This window comes from Schistocerca nitens, chromosome 7 (assembly GCF_023898315.1).
Source record: "Schistocerca nitens isolate TAMUIC-IGC-003100 chromosome 7, iqSchNite1.1, whole genome shotgun sequence".
NCBI classification, from domain to species: Eukaryota; Metazoa; Arthropoda; class Insecta; order Orthoptera; family Acrididae; genus Schistocerca; species Schistocerca nitens.
The window spans coordinates 267,069,901-267,092,129 of NC_064620.1; the positions used below are offsets into that span (position 1 = coordinate 267,069,901).

The 22,229-nt window shown below is 41.6% G+C and overlaps 2 protein-coding genes across 2 annotated transcripts in view; both read right to left on the reverse strand.

Moving 5' to 3' along the window:
- The window catches only part of LOC126195402 (long-chain fatty acid transport protein 1-like), a 332,742-nt gene extending 323,682 nt beyond the window's left edge, over positions 1–9,060 (reverse strand). The window contains exon 1 of the mRNA XM_049933995.1: positions 8,781–9,060. Within this exon, the coding sequence (XP_049789952.1) occupies positions 8,781–8,962 (182 nt within the window). The 5' untranslated portion in view covers positions 8,963–9,060. The remainder of the gene's footprint in view (positions 1–8,780) is intronic.
- A 384-nt stretch (positions 9,061–9,444) lies between these two features.
- Positions 9,445–22,229, reverse strand: part of LOC126195404 (long-chain fatty acid transport protein 1-like) — a 170,650-nt gene continuing 157,865 nt past the window's right edge. Inside the window, exons 11-12 of the mRNA XM_049933996.1 lie at positions 10,457–10,610; positions 9,445–9,964 (exon numbers count right to left, since the gene is read on the reverse strand). Of these exons, the coding sequence (XP_049789953.1) occupies positions 9,813–9,964; positions 10,457–10,610 (306 nt within the window). The 3' untranslated portion in view covers positions 9,445–9,812. The remainder of the gene's footprint in view (positions 9,965–10,456; positions 10,611–22,229) is intronic.

Sequence of the window (22,229 nt, forward strand, 5' to 3'; positions counted from 1 at the left end):
AATGCATCACTGGCGGAGTCAATCCCAGCGCCTCTCTATCCCACACGAAAGTTGCCCACCCATGCTCTATGCATGCAAAAATCAAGCCACGGCCATTACGCTCAAAACCATGAGACCGGCGTCTCTCACAGACAGACGGCCGCTCCTCGCAAGATTATGTCTTTGGTCCACTGTTGTAACGATGACCGAAGAACAACATCATCCTGATTGTTTTTGTTATACGTTTGTTTCGTGAATTTAGCTGTTGGCTGGAATCAACTTATTTTCCATTTCCCCCTTTTATTTAAAAAAGGAACGGAGAACACACGTACGTTGCCTTAGAATTATGCAGCGTACGTGAATACACTACTGGCCATTAAAATTGCTACACCACGAAGATGACGTGCTACAGATGCGAAATTTAACCGACAGGAAGAAGATGCTCTGATATGCAAATGATTAGCTTTTCACAGCATTCACACAAGGTTGGCGCCGGTGGCGACACCTACAACGCGCTGACATGAGGAAAGTTTCCAACCGATTTCTTATACACAAAGAGCAGTTGACCGGCCGTTGCCTGGTGAAACGTTGTTGTGATGCCTCGTGTAACGAGGAGAAATGCGTACCATCACGTTTCCGACTTTGATAAAGGACGGATTGTAGCCTATCGCGATTGTGGTTTATCGTATCGCGACACTGCTGCTCGCGTTGGTCGAGATCCAATGACTGTTAGCAGAATATGGAATTGGTGGGTTCAGGAGGATAATACGGAACGCCGTGCTGGATCCCAACGGCCTCTTATCACTAGCAATCGAGATGACAGGCATCTTATCCGCATGGCTATAACGGATCGTGCAACCACGTCTCGCTCCCTGAGTCAACAGGCGGGGACGTTTGCAAGACAACAACCATCTGCACGAACAGTTCGACGACGTTTGCAGCAGCATGGACTATCAGCTCGGAGAGCATGGCTGCGGTTACCCTTGACTCTGCATCACGGACAGGAGCGCCTGCGATGGTGTACTCAACGACGAACCTGCGTGCACGAATAGCAAAACTTCATTTTTTCGGATAAATCCTGGTTCTGTTTACAGCATCGTGATGGTCGAATCCGTGTTTGGCGACATCGCGGTGAACGCACATTGGAAGCTTGTATTCGTAATCGCCATACTGGAGTATCATCCGGCGTGATGATATGGGGTGCCATTGGTTACACGTCTCTGTCACCTCTTGTTCGCACTGACGGCACTTTGAACAGTGGACGTTACATTTCAGATGTCTTACGACCCGTGGCTCTACCCTTCACTCGATCCCTGTGAAACCCTACATTTCAGCAGGATAATGCACAACCGCATGTTGCAGGTCCTGTACGGGCCTTTCTGGGTACAGAAAATGTTCGACTGCTACCCTGGCCAGCACATTCTCCAGATCTCTCACCAATTGAAAACGTCTGGTCAATGGTGGCCGAGCAACTGGCTCGTCACAATACGTCAGTCACTACTCTTGATGAACTGTGGTATCGTGTTGAAGCTGAATGGGCAACTGTACCTGTACACGCCATCCAAGCTCTGTTTGACTCACTGCCCAGGCGTATTAAGGCCGTTATTACGGCCAGAGGTGGTTGTTCTGGGTACTGATTTCTCGGAAGGGAACCTCCCCATCGCACCCCCCTCAGATTTAGTTATAAGTTGGCACAGTGGATAGGCCTTGAAAAACTGGACACAGATCAATCGAGAAAACAGGAAGAAGTTGTGTGGAACTATGAAAATATTAGTAAAATATACAAACTGAGTAGTCCATGCGTAACATATGCAACATCAAGGAGATTGTAGCATAAGGAGCGCCGTGGTCCCGTGGTTAGCGTGAGTAGCTGCGGAACGAGAGGTCCTCGGTTCAAGTCTTCCTTCGGGTGAAAAGTTTACTTTCTTTATTTTCGCAAAGTTATGATCTGTCCGTTCGTTCATCGACGTCTCTGTTCACTGTAAGAAGTTTAGTGTCTGTGTTTTGCGACCGCACCGCAAAACCGTGCGATTAGTAGACGAAAGGACGTGCCTCTCCAATGGGAACCGAAAACATTTGACCGCAAGGTCATAGTTCAACCGATTCCTCCACAGGTAAACATCTGATATATTCTATACGACACTGGTGACGGCATGTGCGTCACATGTTGTCGACCCACCTAACTTGAACACTTAGCGAATGGGTAAAAAGATTCTTCTACCTTGCCCGATTTAGGTTTTCTTGTGGATGTGATAATCACTCCGAAAAAAGTGATGAAAACGTAAGAGTTTGTCACATAAACTGAAAATAAAAATTTAAACTTTTCACTCGAGGGAAGACTTGAACCTAGGACCTCTCGTTTGGTAAAAGCTCTCGCTAACCACGGGACCACGGCGCTCCATGACACCCATTGTCCTTGATGTTGCCTATCTTCGCATGGACTACTCAGTTTGTATATTTCACTAATTTTTTTCATAGTTCCACACAACTTCTTCCGGTTTTCTCGATTGATCTGTGTTCAGTTTTTCAAGGCCTATCCACTGTGCCAACTTATAACTAAATCTGAGGGGGGTGCGATGGGGAGGTTCCCTTGTCAGCATCTATGCACCCAAATTGCGTGAAAATGTAATCACATGTCAGTTCTAGTATAAAATATTTGTCCAATGAATACCCGTTTATCATCTGCATTTCTTCTTGGTGCAGCAATTTTAATGGCCAGTAGTGTAGTTTAAATAAACGGAATAGCGTGAACGATTGTGATTTTTGAATATTTTAATTTCCAGACTTGCAGCTCGAGTAGTTACAAGCAGTTTCCGATTTTCAACAGGAACAAATTTTATTAATACACTCCTGGAAATGGAAAAAAGAACACATTGACACCGGTGTGTCAGACCCACCATACTTGCTCCGGACACTGCGAGAGGGCTGTACAAGCAATGATCACACGCACGGCACAGCGGACACACCAGGAACCGCGGTGTTGGCCGTCGAATGGCGCTAGCTGCGCAGAATTTGTGCACCGCCGCCGTCATTGTCAGCCAGTTTGCCGTGGCATACGGAGCTCCATCGCAGTCTTTAACACTGGTAGCATGCCGCGACAGCGTGGACGTGAACCGTATGTGCAGTTGGATCCTACGCAGTGCCGTAGGGGACCACACCGCCACTTCCCAGCAAATTAGGGACACTGTTGCTCCTGGGGTATCGGCGAGGACCATTCGCAACCGTCTCCATGAAGCTGGGCTACGGTCCCGCACACCGTTAGGCCGTCTTCCGCTCACGCCCCAACATCGTGCAGCCCGCCTCCAGTGGTGTCGCGACAGGCGTGAATGGAGGGACGAATGGAGACGTGTCGTCTTCAGCGATGAGAGTCGCTTCTGCCTTGGTGCCAATGATGGTCGTATGCGTGTTTGGCGCCGTGCAGGTGAGCGCCACAATCAGGACTGCATACGACCGAGGCACACAGGGCCAACACCCGGCATCATGGTGTGGGGAGCGATCTCCTACACTGGCCGTACACCACTGGTGATCGTCGAGGGGACACTGAATAGTGCACGGTACATCCAAACCGTCATCGAACCCATCGTTCTACCATTCCTAGACCGGCAAGGGAACTTGCTGTTCCAACAGGACAATGCACGTCCGCATGTATCCCGCGCCACCCAACGTGCTCTAGAAGGTGTAAGTCAACTACCCTGGCCAGCAAGATCTCCGGATCTGTCCCCCATTGAGCATGTTTGGGACTGGATGAAGCGTCGTCTCACGCGGTCTGCACGTCCAGCACGAACGCTGGTCCAACTGAGGCGCCAGGTGGAAATGGCATGGCAAGCCGTTCCACAGGACTACATCCAGCATCTCTACGATCGTCTCCATGGGAGAATAGCAGCCTGCATTGCTGCGAAAGGTGGATATACACTGTACTAGTGCCGACATTGTGCATGCTCTGTTGCCTGTGTCTATGTGCCTGTGGTTCTGTCAGTGTGATCATGTGATGTATCTGACCCCAGGAATGTGTCAATAAAGTTTCCCCTTCCTGGGACAATGAATTCACGGTGTTCTTATTTCAATTTCCAGGAGTGTACATACACAGTAACAAGATAATACTGTCCTACCGGCAGCAGAATGTTGAGAAAAACACGTTCGTAAATAGAAGGAACATCCCCGTAACCTGGGTTCATGACCTACGGTACGTAGGAGAAGTATGAGGATTAAAGTTATTATCCTTAAACATACCGCTGAATTCAGTACAGTTGTTAGTCGTGTAGAACGGAGAGAGAAAGACAGTAGGCGACAGCTTGAGTGTAATTGAAACACAAAACCGCTAGAAGGTGAAAGCGAATAGTGTTTGTGCAGTGAGGGACGCACAGCCAATCGCTAAAGCGCTTGCATATACCCTCGGACAATGTAAATCCTCAACTTGTTTTGCTTGATTTATTACGTACATGGACTCCAAAAGCGTAAAACTGCAGAGGGCGTCGCACGGTAACTGCCAACAGAAGCATGTTATCCTTAAAAGACAGAGACGCACTTTCGCTGTTTTGATCTGTCGTATAACAAAGGCAGGGAAAACTAAATTCCACAGACGGCAGTTTTGTCCCAGCCATATTAGTCTCAAATTCCCCACAAATTTCACGACCTGCAATTTACCAAACATCCGTAGTCTATTAAGTGCTAAGTTCCGAGATGCGCAAACACGACACTAGCAACCACATATCGTACGCCGGTAATGTGCTTGTCTACACGAAAATGGCTTCTTTGAATAATTTCACTACGGTAACGATAACACCAAATATTGTACCTGTTACAAGAGAAAGCCGTGCCTTACAATTTCGGAGGCTACAAATACTCAAGGGATCAAATAATCTTGGGAAAAAAGAGCATGCAGGAAACGTTGCTATGACTTTGTTAACACTAAGGGTAACTCAACTATTCTTCGACATCGTTCATAGAAGACATGTCGATATGTTGTGTTTCAACGACACTTCAGGCAGCTTTAGCGACAATTGCGAGCGATTAACTCATTTCCAAATAATGCAATTGACAGATTTCATTTATTGAGAGTCTGCAATGCTTCATAATAGACAGGGCATTAGTGAACAAGGTGATTAAGAATGCCAGCCTCTAGAGACTATGACAGATGCATAAATAATTGCGGTAAGAGCAAGAAAAATTTCTTTTGTTTAGATTGGTAATTAAACTTCATTATCACATACATTTCTAGGTGGAAAAAATATACCACACGTTGGTCGTGCAGAGTTTGTATTGCTGCTCATCGAGTGTTTACTACGAGCTCAAATCGCGTCAACAGAGGGAACATTAGTGACGAAATCTCGTTAAGGATTAGAGAACAAATGCACCTAGATCGCGCTGCTGAAAACACACACTAATTCGTCAATAACGGTTCAAGGCGCTCTCCCCCCCCCCCCCCCCCCCCACACACACACACTCACGTGAGACTGTAAAAAAATGGTTCAAATGGCTCTGAGCACTATGGGACTCAACTGCTGAGGTCATAAGTCCCCTAGAACTTATAACTACTTAAACCTAACTAACCTAAGGACATCACACACATCCATGCCCGAGGCAGGATTCGAACCTGCGACCGTAGCGGTCGCGCGGTTCCAGACTGTAGCGCCAGAACCGCTCGGCCACCGGCGGCCGGCGTGAGACTGTATCCCATGTCAGATACGGCCAACAACTGAACACACGTTGAACTAAGTAATTTGATTACCTGATCATGTTATTGGCGATGAACAGCACCACCACAAACACAAAAATTAATAAAAATGTGAAGTGAGCTTTTATTTGATTAACATGAAACACTAATGGTTAGGAATTATTAGTTTAACATTTTGAACCATCGATGATAAGCCGTCTCAAACATGAAATTCATGAAGTGGCTAACTGAAACCCCTTGATTCATGGAACACACGAGTTCCAGCAGCATTCTCCATTGTCGCAACGAGGTACCTGCGCGAGGAAAGCCTGAATTCAACAAGTACCACACCTATGCTAATTATCAGAAGTACGATAGTATAGGATATCAAGTGAAACTTGTGACTGGGATGAGGACTTTTTGGTAGGGAGAACGCGGCATGTTAACTTGGATGGAGAGTCATCGTCAGATTAAGTAACTTCAGGTGTGTCTCTGGGAAGTGTGTGGGGCCCCGGCTATTCAAGTTGTATATTAATGACCTAGCTGACAATATAAATACTTATATCAGCCTTTTTGCAGACGACGCAGTTATCTATGATGCACTGTCTGAACGAAGCTGAATAAATACTCAGTCAGATCTTCATAAAATTTCGAAGTGGTGCAAAGATTGCCAATTTGGTTTAAATGTTCCGAAATGTGAAATTTTGCACTTCACATAACGAAACATGTAGTATCCTATGACTATGTCACTGAGTCACTTTTGGAATCAGCCAACTCATACAAATACCTGGGGCTAGCAGTTTTTAGGGATATGAAATGGAATGATCACAAAGGCTCAGTTGCACATAAAGCAGGTGGTACACTCCGGACTATTGGTATAATACTGGAGAAGTGCAGTCAGTCTACAAAGGAGACTGCTTACATATCACTTGTGCGACCAGTTCTAGAATCTTGCCCAAGTGTGTGGGACCTGTGCCAAATAGCACTAACAGGGGATATTGGAAGTATACATAGAAGAGCAACACAATTGGTCGCAGGTCTCCTTGATCCGTGGCAGAGTATTTGAGAGATACTGAACTGGAAGACTCCTGAAGATAGACGTAAACTATCCCGAGAAAATCTATTAACGAAGTTTCAAGAACCAGCTTTAAATGATGACGAGAGGAATATACACCAAAGAGCCACAGAAACTGGTACAGCTGCCTAACATCGTAGAGGGCGCCCGCGAGCACACACAAGTACCGCAACACGACGTGGCATGGACTTGATTAATCTGTGAAGCAGTGCTGGAGTGAACTGACACCGTGAATCCTGCACGGCTGTCCAAAACTCCGTAAGAGTACAAGTGGATGGAGATCTCTTCTGAACAGCACGTTGCAAGGCAACTCGGATATGCTCAACATTGTTCATGTCTGGGCCATTTGGTGGCTAGCAGAAGTGTTCAAACTCAGAAGAGTGTTCATGGAGCCATTCTGTAGCAATTATCGACGTGTGGGGTGTTCCATTTTCCCGCTGAAATTGCCCAAGTCCGACGGAATGCACAATGGGCATGAATGGATGCAGGTGATCACACAGGATGCTTACTTACGTGCCACTGTCCAAGTCGTTCGTAGACGTATCAGAGGTCCCATATCACTACAACAGCACACGCTCCACACCATTACAGACACTCCACCAGCCTGAACAGTCCCCTGGTGACATGCAGGGTCCATGAATTCATGAGGTTGTCTTCATACCAGTACATGCCCATCCACTCGATAAAATTTGAAACGAGACTCGTCCGACGAGGCAACTTGTTTCCAGACATATGTCGGTGTCGTACAGTCATCAAGGGTAGAGTGGGGCCTTCGGCTCCGAAAGCTCATATCGACGATGATTCGTTGGAATGATTCGCTTGTTGATGGCCTAGCACTGAAATCTGCAGCAATTTGCGGAAGGTTGCACTTCCGTCATGTTGAACTTTTCTCTTCAGTAGTCATTGGTCCCGTTCTTGTAGGATTTTTTCCCGGCCGCAGCGATTTCGGAGATTTGATGCTTTAGCGGATTCCTGATGTTCACGGTACACTACTGAAATGGTCGTACTGGAAAATCCCCACTTCATCGCTACCTCGGAGGTGCTGTGTCCATCGCTGGTGCGCCCAAAATAACACTACGTTCAAACTCACTCAATTGTCGATAACCTACCATTGTAGAAGCAGTAACCGAACTAACAACTGCGCCAGATTCTTGGCTTACATAGGCATTGCCAACCGCAGCACTGTATGCTGCCTATTTAAATATCCCTGTATTTGAATACGCTTGTCTTTACCAGTTTCATTGGCGCTTCAGTGTATTACAACCCCATACGTATAGCTCACATAGGATAAGATTAGAATAATTGGTGTATCCAAATTCGTTCAATCATTCTTTCCGCGCCCCATAACGGAATGAAACGCGAAGAAATCCTAATAATTGGTTCAGTGGAACGTACCCTTTGCCATGCGCCCTACGGTGGTTTCGGAGTATAGATGTAGACAAGAACACAATTGATGGAAAAGAGTGAAAAACTGAGCTCAGATTTTTTGTTTGAGACTATGTTAATAACAATTTATAACTCAATGCTCCGAGTTTGAAAGTGACTAAACTGGGATTTTCTCCAAAAGGACACACTGAGCTCCACGCTACTTACAAGAGAGTTAAATAGAAATCTCTAGCCCTTCGCTTATTTGAAAGTCCCGGAACTCTCATTTTCCTCTGTACTGCGTTACGGTAGCTGTGCCGGAGGGCAGCAGACTTCATAAGAAAGCGCGGTGGTGCAGAAAACGAGAGCACCGAAACAAACGTCAGTGGTCGTCATGTGTACCAGCGTCAAATAATTCGAGGCCAAATGACTGAAAGCATTTTCTCTGCAATCCCTACGACAACTGCGGGTCTTGTTAAGCCACCACCACCATCATCATCATCGTCATCATCATTATTATTACTTACTGCTGGATGTGAAGCTATAACAAAAATTTGCAAATAAATTTCTTAATAACCCCACTGAACAGAAAGAAACAAATACGGGGCACTTTAAAACTCGCATGTTCTTTAAATAGAACTTATTTTTAAGTAAGAAATTATAAGCACGAAAAACAAAACAGACAATCGAACTGCACTGTTGACTTACCTTATATCTCGTGGAAGTGTTTTGTATAAAATGTAGATCCATCTGTACCGCTTGCCTGTAGCTAAAAATCCTACTATTAATACAAGTAGGGCCTGAAGAATAACCCTACGTCCTAGGAGGAGGGAGAGACCAGCTGCTCCAGCAAACATGCCGGTAATGACGGCTTTGTGTTGGTTCGTCATTTTTTTCCCGCAAAACTAAAAACTTCGTCCCGGCACTTTGCAACGACGTAAGGCAAACCACCCGCCCTCGTCACGCCCCAAACACTACTGGCTGCAGGTTGTGACATAGCTAGGCGTCTGACGCTATCTACCGATGAGTATGGTGGGGAGCCAACCGAATAATCGGAAACTTAACAAGCTTTTTACTCATAGGTGAATATTGTTGCCACACACCCATCTTAGAATTACGCTGAGTGTGCAACTTGGTAAATGTGATCATTTTTCTTGTAAATATATAACAACTTTATGATTTTATTTTTTATTACAATGTTGGCTACACTATTATTTTGTTACTAGTATACGAAGTTTGGCACATTTCAAAGTTTTCTAGTTGTTGGTAATGTCAGTGGCGCAATGAGGTTGTGGAGCTATTTCAGATAATAAACGTTTGACCTATAAAAAAAAATCGTATTGTGCGCAGCCGAATAATGCCGGGTCTCGATAAAATCGTGCCAGCTGTGTGTCATATTGCGCTGCTGCTGCAGAAATGAAGAAGTGTTCAGTTAAAAAATACACATGTATTTGAACATTTAAAATATTACACTAAAGCATTTTATCTTCTAAGTGTAGAAAATGCTATTAGACTAGAATACCATTATTTGCTTAACAATTAGGAAACGGGTCTATAAAAAGCTCATAATCACTTCTCAATACAGTAATGACGCACTCATGGTTTACAGTTATTTACAGAGTGTACATGTAATGCAGTATGCCCAGTGATATTTGGTTAGTGACACGGAATCCATAACGACGGTAACACACCACGAAGAGGGAACACCAAATATCAGAGTATCGGTCTGCAATTTTCCTTTCAAAGTCGCACATTTCCATTTACAATATCATCGTATAATTGCCGGTTCAAGGGTACATATTTTCCTTTTTCCAGAAAATAGAGTTTGTCAGTAATTTTATACGGATTGTACCCCTCTTTCAGCAGCTCCCGTTTAATTAGTTTGTACGTGCCTAAAACAGAAAGAAATTATCAAGATAGGTTCGTGTTACATTACAAAGCAACAATATGTGTATTATTGTAGGTGGGTGGAGAATTAGCTGGCATCAAGAGGAAAATGGTTACAAGACTCTTACAACTATAACTAGAGGAGTTTTTTTTTTTTTTTTATAAAATAACACATAACATTCATTTACTATGTATATTGTCCTTATTAAAATTCACATATATTCAAAAACAATGAAAGGGTTATAAAGTAATGGTTTTAAAATTTCTCTTTTAATTTTTTGATGAACTGATAGCTATTGGAATGTCAGGAGTGGTCGAATGTGTAGTAGATTGTGGAAATATATTACTAAAGAGACTGCCATAATATACTTGTACTGCCACTGGAGAATATTGAGACCCATCGGAGAACAGCATTTAATCAAAATTTATTTTAGGACTTAGTACAAAATGTTAACTATAATAGACTTGTAACCACAAGTGTTATGTAAATTAATTACCTGTCATTGGTAGTTCTCTTACTACACGAACAAATAGTGGGCGTGCATAAAATGGCAGGTTTTTGTTCACAGCTTCAGCAAGTACTACAGGATCCAGGGAATCGTTGTCATCATGAATTGCTGCCATTCCTGCTCGCCCTTCGACATTTGGTATCTGTGAAAAATTTTCAGCTGTTACACGAGTTGAGAACCAGGCGTGTTGTAGTCCTCCTCTATTTTAAATTCATGAACTTTGCGCCACTGGCACCATACAGTAACAAAGATGATATGATTAACTCAGATATCCTGTAGAATTATTTGGTTTAGGAGAAAAGAAGAGAGTGATGAGAAAGGGGCATAGAGGTGTGGGGGGAGCACACACACACATGGAAGTAAGATTCTGTTGAGTTTCATGTTTGTAAAAGTTACAGAGTGGGCCCTCCTTCCATTTTATGTAGGTTGTGTGCAATATATGTAAATAATATTTATAAAAATTCTTACCAGAGACTAGTCCAAATCTAATATAGGTATACTGCAATTACCATGCAGTTTTAGTTGTTATGATGAAAGGTCTCTTAAATGTAGAAATGTTAAGATTAGGCTACACTACAAACCAATCTGTGCACAACTACTTTTATTTGATCTTCACATTCGTTGGCTTCGACAACTCACAACCAAATTATCACCTTCCAGCCTAACCTAGACCTCAGACTACAGTACAGATCAGGTAACCACCACAACTAAAATTCCAGGAAGGCCAAATAGCACAATCTAGCCATCATGCCCCTTGTATTTCATATTAATCTGTACCATTTCAAGTGTTACATTCTTTCTCCGAACTTGGTTTTTCCTAGTATTACATATGCAAATTTTGTCTATTATATATGCTAGTTCCTGGTTTGATGTCCATTACAATTATCTGGGCTGTTATGCCATGGTCGGTTGATGAATTTTGTCTCAATTCCCAACGTTTCGTCTCCGACTGCGGGAGACATCTTCAAGGGGGTCCGTAGGTCGATGGAAGGTTCAACACACCCACTGGCTTGCTAGTATCAGTTCCTGGTTTGTTTTGTATATATTCTGAGTATTTTGGAGGCTAATGTGTCACTCAGATGGTAAATATCAGACTGCAAATCCAATGGTCTTGGATTCTACCCTAGTCAGTCCGCCAATTTTTCTGTCACTTCTCATGCCTTTCAGTTCTGGTAATGTTTTGTTGATGTGGAATATGCCAAGATCAGGCAGTAGGTAGGTTGGAGTAATGCAAAGATGCACCTCCATTAGGACCATTCATAGTAAAGAAGTATGATGTTCTGCCTTTAGGGTTGATGGCAACTTTACAGTTACCCAAGTGTATATTTTTAGAAAACTATCCTTAAACTATTCTTAAACTATCCTTCAGCTGAAATATACAACTCTGTTTAACAGAAAAAACTGGTTTGGTTGTGGCATATAAATGGTTGCACTGGAGCTATAGATATTTTATCCGAGAAAATATAAAATTTCTAATTGTCTTTACAATTTCATTTGCATCATAGCTGAAAGTCAACGTCCCAGTCCAGTGTGGTAGTGGTGATATCATTTTACAATAACCTGAGAGTTTGTCAGGGATGTTAAGCTGAACAGTGCTTGGCGTAAATCCAAATATTATCTTTTTGTTTTATACTGCTTGATTTGCGAGTCTGGGTTGATAGCAGGCTAAAACACTCAGTAAATTGATAAGATAATAAAGAAGTTCAGTTTGACTGATCTACATTTATAATTTCTCAGATTCTCTCGATCTCCAAGTAAAAATGCTAGATTATTTCCTTCATACTTTCACGCTCTGGCATTATTTTTGGAGGCAGGATTGCTAACAGTTTATAAGTATGTGTTGTAAAAACATGAACAATAAGAATATAATGCAATATAAATAAATGTACATCTTCCAGAGGACTTTTTGAATGTAATGAAATTTTTCATTGATTTCCCAACATAGTATTATTATGGATAGTAGTAACAATCCATTTTAGATGAAATGCAATTAATAATCCATTGTTCAAGGAAAAAATGTATCTCTAAGGACTGACAACTTGTCAGGTGTTCAGGTTGAATCCTGTACTCTGGGATTAAATTTTTTTAACAAGCTGCCAGTACACTAATGGCAGAAATTTGTAATCTCTGCAATTTTATGATTAACTAGATTATAGAATTTATAACAGGAGCTCACAAAACTTCAGCGGACTGTTCTTTCTCATCCTCCCTTTAGGCGGATATCACACCTTCCGACTTCCGTCTGTTTGGCATAATGAAGGATGCATTTCATGGGAAGCAGTATGTGGCTGATGTGGAGGTCATTGATGCAGCAAGACAGTGGCTCCGATGTCTACCAGTAGACCGGTACAGTGAGGGCATACACGCCCTCCCAATAAGGTGGCGTAAGCCTATCACATTCAGTGGAGATTATGTTGCAAAAATAGGGTTTTGTAGCCAAAAGAGTGGGAATTAATACGTTGTATTGGAACCTCAAATAAAACCAACCTGCTTTCAAAAAGAAAAAGAAAAAGAAAAAAGAAAGAAAGAAATGTTGCGTTACTTATTGAATGCCTCTCATACAAAAACATATGATGCGTAAAATACTTTGCATTTGTAACTTTGGATCCAGTCTTAATATAAATTAGCCACATGTAAATAAATGTATTACATATATGCAGACAAGCAGACAGATAATATGACTTGTATCAGGTTATTTAAATGTGTAAAATTGTTTTTGCACTAAAGACACCTTAAGAAGCTTCTGGAATGTCATCTCATTCATATTGTCTGGTCGACCCTTGACAGGCACTTTACTAGCTGAACACCTGAGTATCAGCGTCCGTTTTCAACAACTGAGAGTTGTGTTGTGTACATAACAGCTGGTCTTTACTTCTTGTGCCGCATGATTCATCTGCAGTTTTCTTCATGATGTAGGCCTTTACCAGGGAAGAGTGATAGGACCACTGTTATTTTCTGTATACATAAATGATCTGGCCAACAGGGTGAGCAGTAATCTGTTGTTGTTTGCCGTGGTAAGCTCTATCTGTAGAAAAACTTAAGTTAATGCAGATGAATAGGAAACACAAACCCATAATGTTCGAACATAGCATTAGACGTGTGCTGCTTGACACAGTCACATCAATTAAATATCTAGGCATCACATCAAATCAATATGAAATGGAATGAGCATGTAAGGATTGTAGCAGAGAAGGCAAATGGCCTACTTCTATTTATTAGGAAAATATTAGGAAAGTGTGATTCATCTGTGAAGGAGACCACATGTAGGCCATTAGCCTAATCCACTGTTGAGTGCAGTTCTAGTGTTAGGGACTTGTTACAGGTTGATTAAAGGAAGCAATTCAGGGGTTAGCTGCTGGCTTTATTGTCGGTAGTTTCGGCCAAGATGCAAGTATTATTGAGATGCTACAGGAACTCTAATGGGAAACAACGAGGGAAGGCGATAATCTTTTCGAGGAGCGCTACTGAGAAAAATTTAGCGAACTGTCATTTGTGGATGACTGCAGCACAATTCTACTGCCGCCAACATAAGTTTAGTTTAAAGACCACAAAGGTAGCATTAGAAAAATTAGGGCTCGTATGGAGGCATATAAACAGTTGTTTTTTCCTCACTCTGTTTGCGAGTGGAACAGGAAAGAAAATGACTATAGTCAAATTCATGAATGATGGTGGTTTGCACAAATCGGGTCACAGATGGCGATGACATGTTGCCAATTCCAAGTGATAGTTGCAGTATGTGCATACTTGTGCTTTTCACTTTAAGAAAGCGTGTAACCTGAAAGTAGTTTCCTATTTTCTTTAATAGAATTTGTCACTTACCACCACCATCAGCTATGATAACTCACGTTGTTGTTGTGGTCTTCAGTCCAGAAAATGGTTTGATGCAGCTCTCCATGCTACTCTATCCTGTGCAAGCTTCTTCATCTCCCAGTACCTACTGCAACCTACATCCATATGAATCTGTTTAGTGTATTCATCTCTTTGTCTCCCTCTACGACTTTTACCCTCCACACTGCCCTCCAATACCAAATTGGTGATCCCTTGATGCCTCAGAATATGCCCTACCAACCGATCCCTTCTTCTAGTCAAGCTGTGCCACAAATTTCTCTTCTCTCCAATTTCATTCAATTCCTCCTCATTAGTTATGTGATCTAATCTTCAGCATTCTTCTGTAGCACCACATTTCAAAAGCTTCTATTCTCTTCTTGTCTGAACTATTTATCGTCCACATTTCACTTCCATACATGGCTACACTCCATACAAATACTTTCAGAAACGACTTCCTGACACGTAAATCTATACTCGATGTTAACAAATTTCTCTTCTTCAGAAAGGCTTTCCTTGCCATTGCCAGTCTACATTTCATATTCTCTCTACTTCGACCATCATCAGTGCTTTTGCTCCCCAAATAGCAAAACTCATTTACTACTTTAAGCGTCTCATTTCCTAATCTAATTCCCGCAGCATCGCCCGATTTAATTCGACTACATTCCATTATCCTCGTTTTGCTTTTGTTGATGTTCATCTTATATCCTCATTTCAAGACACTGTCCATTCCCTTCAACTGCTCTTCCAAGTCCTTTGCTGTCTCTGACAGAATTACAATGTCATTGGCGAACCTCAAAGTTTTTATTTCTTCTCCATGGATTTTAATACCTACTCCGAATTTTTCTTTTGTTTCCTTTACTGTTTGCTCAATATACAGATTGAATAACATCGGGGAGAGGCTAAAACCCTGTCTCACTCCCTTCCCAACCACTGCTTCCCTTTCATGCCCCTTCGACTCTTATAACTGCCATCCGGTTTCTGTACAAATTGTAAATAGCCTTTCGCTCTCTGTATTTTGCCCTTGCCACCTTCAGAATTTGAAAGGGAGTATTCCAGTCAACATTGTCAAAAGCTTTCTCTAAGTCTACAAATGCTAGAAACGTAGCTTTGCCTTTTTTAAATCTATTTTCTAAGATAAGTTGTAGGCTCAGTATTGCCTCAAGTGTTCCAACATTTCTACAGAATCCAAACTGATCTTCCCCAAGGTCAGCCTCAACCAGTTTTTCCATTCGTCCTGTTAGTATTTTGCAGCCGTGGCTTATTAAACCAATAGTTCAGTAATTTTCACATCTGTTAGCACCTGCTTTCTTTGGGATTGGAATTATTATATTCTTCTTGAAGTGTGAGGGTATTTCGCCTGTCTCATACATCTTGCTCACTAGATGGTCGAGTTTTGTTAGGCCTGGCTCTCCCAAGGCTTTCAGTAGTTCTAATGGAATGTTGTCTACTCTCGTGGCCTTGTTTCGACTTAGGTCTTTCAGTCCTCTGTCAAACTCTTCACGCAGTATCATATCTCCTATTTAATTTTCGTCTACATTCTCTTCCATTTCCATAATATTTTCCTCAAGTACATCGCCCTTGTATAGACACTCTATATACTCCCTCCACCTTTCTGCTTTCCCTTCTTTGCTTAGAACTGGGTTTCCATCTGAGCTCTTGATATTCATGCAAGTGGTTCTTGTTTCTCCAAAGGTGTCTTTAATTTTCCTGTAGGCAGTATCTATCTGACCCCTAGCGATATGTGCCTCTACAGCCTTACACTTGTCCTCTAGCCATCCCTGCTTAGCCATTTTGCACTTCCTGTCGATCTTATTTTTGAGACGTTTGTATTCCTTTTTGCCTGCTTCATTTACTGAGTTTTTATATTTCCTCCTTTCATCAATTAAACTCAATATCTCTTCTGTTCCCCAAGGATTTATACTAGCCCTCATCTTTTTAGCTATTTGATCCGCTGCTGCCTTCACTATTTCATCTCTCAAAGCTACCCATTCTTCTTCTACTGTATTTCTTTCTCCCCATTGTTGTCAAATGTTCCCTTATGCTCTCCCTGAAACTATCTACAACCTCTGGTTCTTTCAGTTTATCCAGGTCCCATCTCCTTAAATTCCCACCTTTTTGCAGTTTCCTGAGTTTTAATCTACAGTTCACAGCCATTATATTGTGGACAGAATCCACATCTGCCCCTGGAAATGCCTTACAATTTAAAACCTCATTTCTGAATCTCAGTCTTACCATTATATAATCAATCTGAAACCTAGTAACTCCATGCTTCTTCCATGTATACAACCTTCTTTCATGCTTCTTGAACCATGTGTTAGCTATGATTAAGTTATGCTCTGTGCAAAATTCTACCAGGCAGCTTCCTCTTTCATTCCTTACTCCCATTCCATATTCACCTACTACATTTCCTTCTCTTCCTTTTCCTACTATTGAGTTCCAGTCACTCATGACTATTAAATTATCGTTTCCCTTCACTATCTTAATAATTTCTTTTATCTCATCATACATTTCCTCAGTCCCTTCGTCATCTGCGGAGCTAGTTTGCGTATAAAACTTGTACTACTGTGGTAGGCATGGGCTTCATATCTATCTTGGCCACAATAATGTGTTCACTATGCTGTTTGTAGTAGCTTACCCACATTCCTATTTTCCTATTCATTATTAAACCTACTCTGCATTACCCCTATTTGATTTTGTATTTATAACCCTGTATTCACAGGACCAAAAATCTTATTCCTCCTGCCACTGAACTTCACTAATTCTCACTGTATGTAACTCTAACCTATCCAATTCCCTTTTTAAATGTTCTAACCTAAATAACTAGTTATGATCTTGTTTACGGGTCAAATTGGCTGCAACATTCACAACAGAGCATTCAGAATACTACTGAATTGTTCATTGGCTCTCCGAGAACATGTGCACAGGATAAGTGCAGAGTTTACCGCCATCATTAGCAACCAACTGTAGTAGCGGTACAGGGTACCATCTGCCATGCATCGTATTATTAACGAAAGTATATTGTTTTGTGTATAGGTGGAAAATCAAACCTTGGATGAAGTACACATGGAAAACAATACAGACACTAAGTTAGTCAGCACATTGTTTACATTAAGTTTTGAAGAAACATTTCCAAAAGGAGCCACTTCTACAAAACAAGCTAACAGAAATAAGTGAACAGCTCTGGGTAAAAGACAGGAAGACAGTCCATAGTCACCAGGCATAGATGAGGTTCCAGTCTATTCTGAAGAGCTGTATGGACAGCATACAAACTCCAGGAACAAACATAATAAATGAGTCCTTCAGCTGGGTATTTTTCCGTAGTACCTAAAGCTCTCACAGGATGTGATCTTATTAAGGGAAGGTAATGTGGAAAGTACTGATATCTACAGGCCAGTTTCACTACTGTCTGCTGTGATTTCCCTAAATCACTCCAGGCAAATGCCGGGATGGTTCCTCTGAAAGGGTGCGGCCGACTTCCTTCCCCATCCTTCCCTAATCCGATGAGACCGATGACCACGCTGTCTGGTCTCCTTCCGCAAAACCAACCAACCAACTACTGTCTGTTTTCTCAAAGCTAATTGAATTAGTCATGAAGGATAGAATAGTGAGGTACATGAATGAATACAACTTTTGTAAAAATGACAGTTTGGGTTGCAAAGTGGGAGAAGTACAATATGGGCCCTTACAGAATTTACAGAAGTGGTACTTGTACGTGACAAAGATGACTATATCACAGGCATATTCTTTGACTTGTCCAAGGCTTTCGACACTGTTTAACATAAAATGCTACTGAACAAGGTAGAAGCACTAGGTGTAAGAGAGGAATAGCAAACGAGAGATTTCAGTCTTACCTGGAAAACAGGATACAGAAGACAAAGGCAGTTCACAGATCTGCTGGTGAAAAATTTTTAGTATCACAATTGTCAGACAAGAAACATATAAACATAGGTGTTCTCCAGTGTAGTGTACTGGGTCCAGACAGTATAAGACATGCAGAGAAAATTGTCTTCGCTGGTGGCAGCACCATTGTAGTCTTAGATAAAAGATCAGAAAGAAAGCAAATTAAATTTTCAACAGTGTTTATGATAGGGCAGTATGTAATAAATTAACATTAAACGTACAGGAAACAAACATCATGCACTTCAGCATAAAGAGGGAACACAATTCTGTTGCATGAAGCACACATTATAAATTTATAGATGTTGTAACAACGCAACGTTCTTAAGGATGAAAGTTGTCAGTTAATATGAAATGAACACCAAAGATCCTGGCAAAAAAAGTCATCTGCATATTCTGCTCTTAGGAATCTATAATCTGTTTGTAAATGGTTCAAAAGGCTCTAAGCACTATGGGACTTCACATCTGAGGTCATCAGTCCCCTAGACTTCGAACTACTTAAATCTATCTAACCTAAGAACAGCACACACATCTATGCCCGAAGCAGGATTCGAACCTGCGACTGTAGCAGCAGCGCGGTTCCGGACTGAAGCGTCTAGAACTGCTCGGCCACAGCGGCCGGCACTCTGTTTGTAAGAACCAATGTCTTGTTGTGACATATTATTCTTACATACACTTAGTATGTAATTCTTTCCTGGGGATTGAAGAATAAAAGACGCATATGATTTTTAAACTTCAGAAAAGGACTGTAAGAATAATAACTCAAGAAACAGATGGGCTCATTTATGGAATTGTTTAGAAAACTAGGTATCCTAACTGTATCAGTTGAGTTAATTTACCAATTTGTTGTGAATATGTGGGAAAACCTTACTCCATATTCCATTAAGTGTTCTATATATAATCATGGAGCAAGAGCCAGTTTGGACTTACATTTACTAAGAGAAAAACAAACAACTCGAAACAGTACTTTCTATCAGGGAATAAAATTCTATAATAAATTGGCGAAGAAGGTGGAAAAAGATTACTAAAATACATTAGTTTAAAAAGGCAGCTAAATCGTTGTTTATAAATAATGCCTACTACACAAAAATTACTTAGAGTATTAATAATGAAAGGGGATAACTGCAACACCCTGTCACATTTCAGTACATGATAACAGTTTACTGCTGTTACAACAAAATCATGTGTCATGATCTAAAGTGCTTGATAAGTATGTCTTATCATTCTCCTGTGTTCAACATCCCCCTCATCAAATATGGAGCATAGTTGAAAGTTTGTGGCATTGAGTCAGTTTTCTGAACAGACCCGAGTTAGTTCAAGGGACGTAGGAGAAGTTTCATGACCAAGAAGTCGTCAGCGGGTGTCAATGTCTGTGGCAATGAAAGGCAAAACTGTGTTTTGTATTGTAAGGTACCAGAAGCAAATTGTGTGCAAGTCAAAGAAAGCTGTATAACAGGAACCAACCGAATGAGGTGGTGCAGCTGTTAAGACCCTAACCTCTATCCTCATAGAGCACACTTACATATTCTCTGTACATTTATGTTTTGAGCTAGAATTTTTCAATATATTACGAGGGTTGACTGAAAAGTAATGCCTCCACCTTCGTAACTCTTGAACAGTTGGCAGCATTGGTATGCACAGATACTGGCTTGTTCTGTACCCCTTCTCTATACCTGCAATTAGAAGGAAACCTTAGCATTGAACGTTTGTGTTGTTAAAGTGTAAATTATGGAACCCTACGCAGACGGTCGGTCAATGTGATTTAAGCAATGTGCAGTCATTGAATTCTTGACAGCAGGTGTCGTCACCCCAAAGGAGATACATCAGATAATGAAAACAGTCATTGTGTTAATGTGAGTACTGTGCGTCATTGGGTGAATAAGTTTAAAGATGTTGAGGCGGTAACATCTGACCTGCATGCAAACAAGAGTTGGACGTCCTGTGACAGCAACCACCAAGTTTCACAAGCAAAATGTCGACAGTTTGATTCAGGACAATCATCTTATCACTCAGATAGAAATTGCAAGCACAATTGGCATTTCACAAGAACATGTGGGTCACATTATTGCTTTGCTTGGCTGTTGTAAGATCTGTGCACGATGGATATAGCAGAACTTCAGAGACTGAATCTCACCACCGTACGGCATCATCCATACAACCCAGATTTAGCACCGTCCAATGACTTCCATCTGATTCCGATAATGAAAGACGATCTGCGGTGACATCATTATGCTTCTGATGAAGGTGTTGAGAGAACTGTGAGACTGTGGTTGCGGAAACAGTGTCAACTTCTTCTGTGACGGCTTCAGAAAACTTTTTTGTCGCTGGCAGAAATGTATCCAATTGCCTGGTGATTATGTGGAAAAGTGAATATTTGTAATTAAACATCACATTTTGAGGATTATCTCTGCATTTGATTTATTAAAATATTCCCATCAAAACCCAATTAACCATGACAATTTTTATACCATTGTGAGATGATCCCTGGATGAGTAAAAATAAATAAATTGAAGTTTCTTATTGGCATAATGTGCAAGTTGTTAAATAATACAGTTTTAATTTATAGCAGTCTATACATTGTATCCTTAAGAGTTTATTGTTTAACAAAAGTCCCCAAAATTTTATGGAGATAGCTTCTCACAGTCTAGTTTCATCTATAAAGTTATCAATATGTTCTTCATTTTTCTTATTAGTGATCTTAAGCATATCTGCTCCTGTGCAGGTGAATCCATCATCTCTAGTGACTCCTTAAGCAGCCTAGAAGCTCTCTACCAGTGCTTCCCTTGCCATCCTTCAGTAGTGACTGTCCAAGTGTCTTTTTATGCCCCTGAAAACAGTGGATAATCAGTGTTCCTAATTTGGAACCCAGGACATGTTGGGATCCTGGGCAATAAACTTGCTGAAAGGCTGGCCAAACAGGCTGATCTCCAATCAGTCTTATGCAGTAAAGTTTTTTGGGACTTGGGATACCGAATGGTGCACCCTCAGTAAACCAAATAAACTACATGTTGTCAAGGAAACAACAAATGTGTGGAGGTCATCCATGCAAGCCACTCGCAGGGACTCCATTGTCCTTTGCCAGCTCACATCGGCAATACTTGGCTGACTCATGGCCACCTCTTACATTGTGATGATCCACCTTCTTGTTGATGTGGTTCCCACTTGACTGTGATCTACATCTTGTTGGACTGCCCAGTTTTAGCAGCCCTGAGGTGGACTTTTAGCCTTCCTGCCATGCTGCCTACAGAGTTATGAGACAATACCTCAACGATTGATCTAGTTTTACATTTTCTTCTAGAGGAAGATTTTTATCACTCCCTCTAAATATGGGTGTCTGGCCTTCTCTCCCAGGCCTTCACCCTCCCTCTTTTGTAACTCTTCCTTGCTCTTTCTTTGCTGTTTGTTCGTCTCAGTGTTCGTATTTTCCCTATTTGTGTTTCTCTAGCCTTGTGGTTTTCAGCTGGAGATTTTAGTGTGTTACAGAGTGGCTGGCTCATCCTTTTTTATTCTTGCTATCAGCCAGCCCAGGCCATCTGCTATGTTATTTTAATACCTTCCATCGCTTTTTTCCCTTTTTGTTCATGATTTTCCCTGCTTGGTTTGCTTCTTTTGTTTTCTCTCTCAGTGCGATTCCCAGTAATTTTTACGCCTTTTTAGTTTCCCTGACTCCTTTTGGGAATGGCTTCAACCTGAGACCTGTTTGTATGAGGAAAAAGGGACTGATGACCCTGTAGTTTGGTCCCTTTATTCTCCAAACCAACCAAGAAACCATATTAGTGATTACCATGAACAGTGTCATTTTTAGATTTATAATTGAGTCATTCTGTATGAGAGACAGCACTTATTTGCTTAAATAAATGCTTATCTTTCACTCTTTTCCAGATTTTTTTTCCCTACATTTACTTATGTCTTGTCATTTTGCACCTGTGTAATCAGGTGGAGGATTGTAGGACTGTCCTTAATAGAGCAGGGCTGCTCTACGCAAAGGAAGCAGCTACTCAGGTTACAGAGTACTTGTGGAGTGCATGTGGTTCTT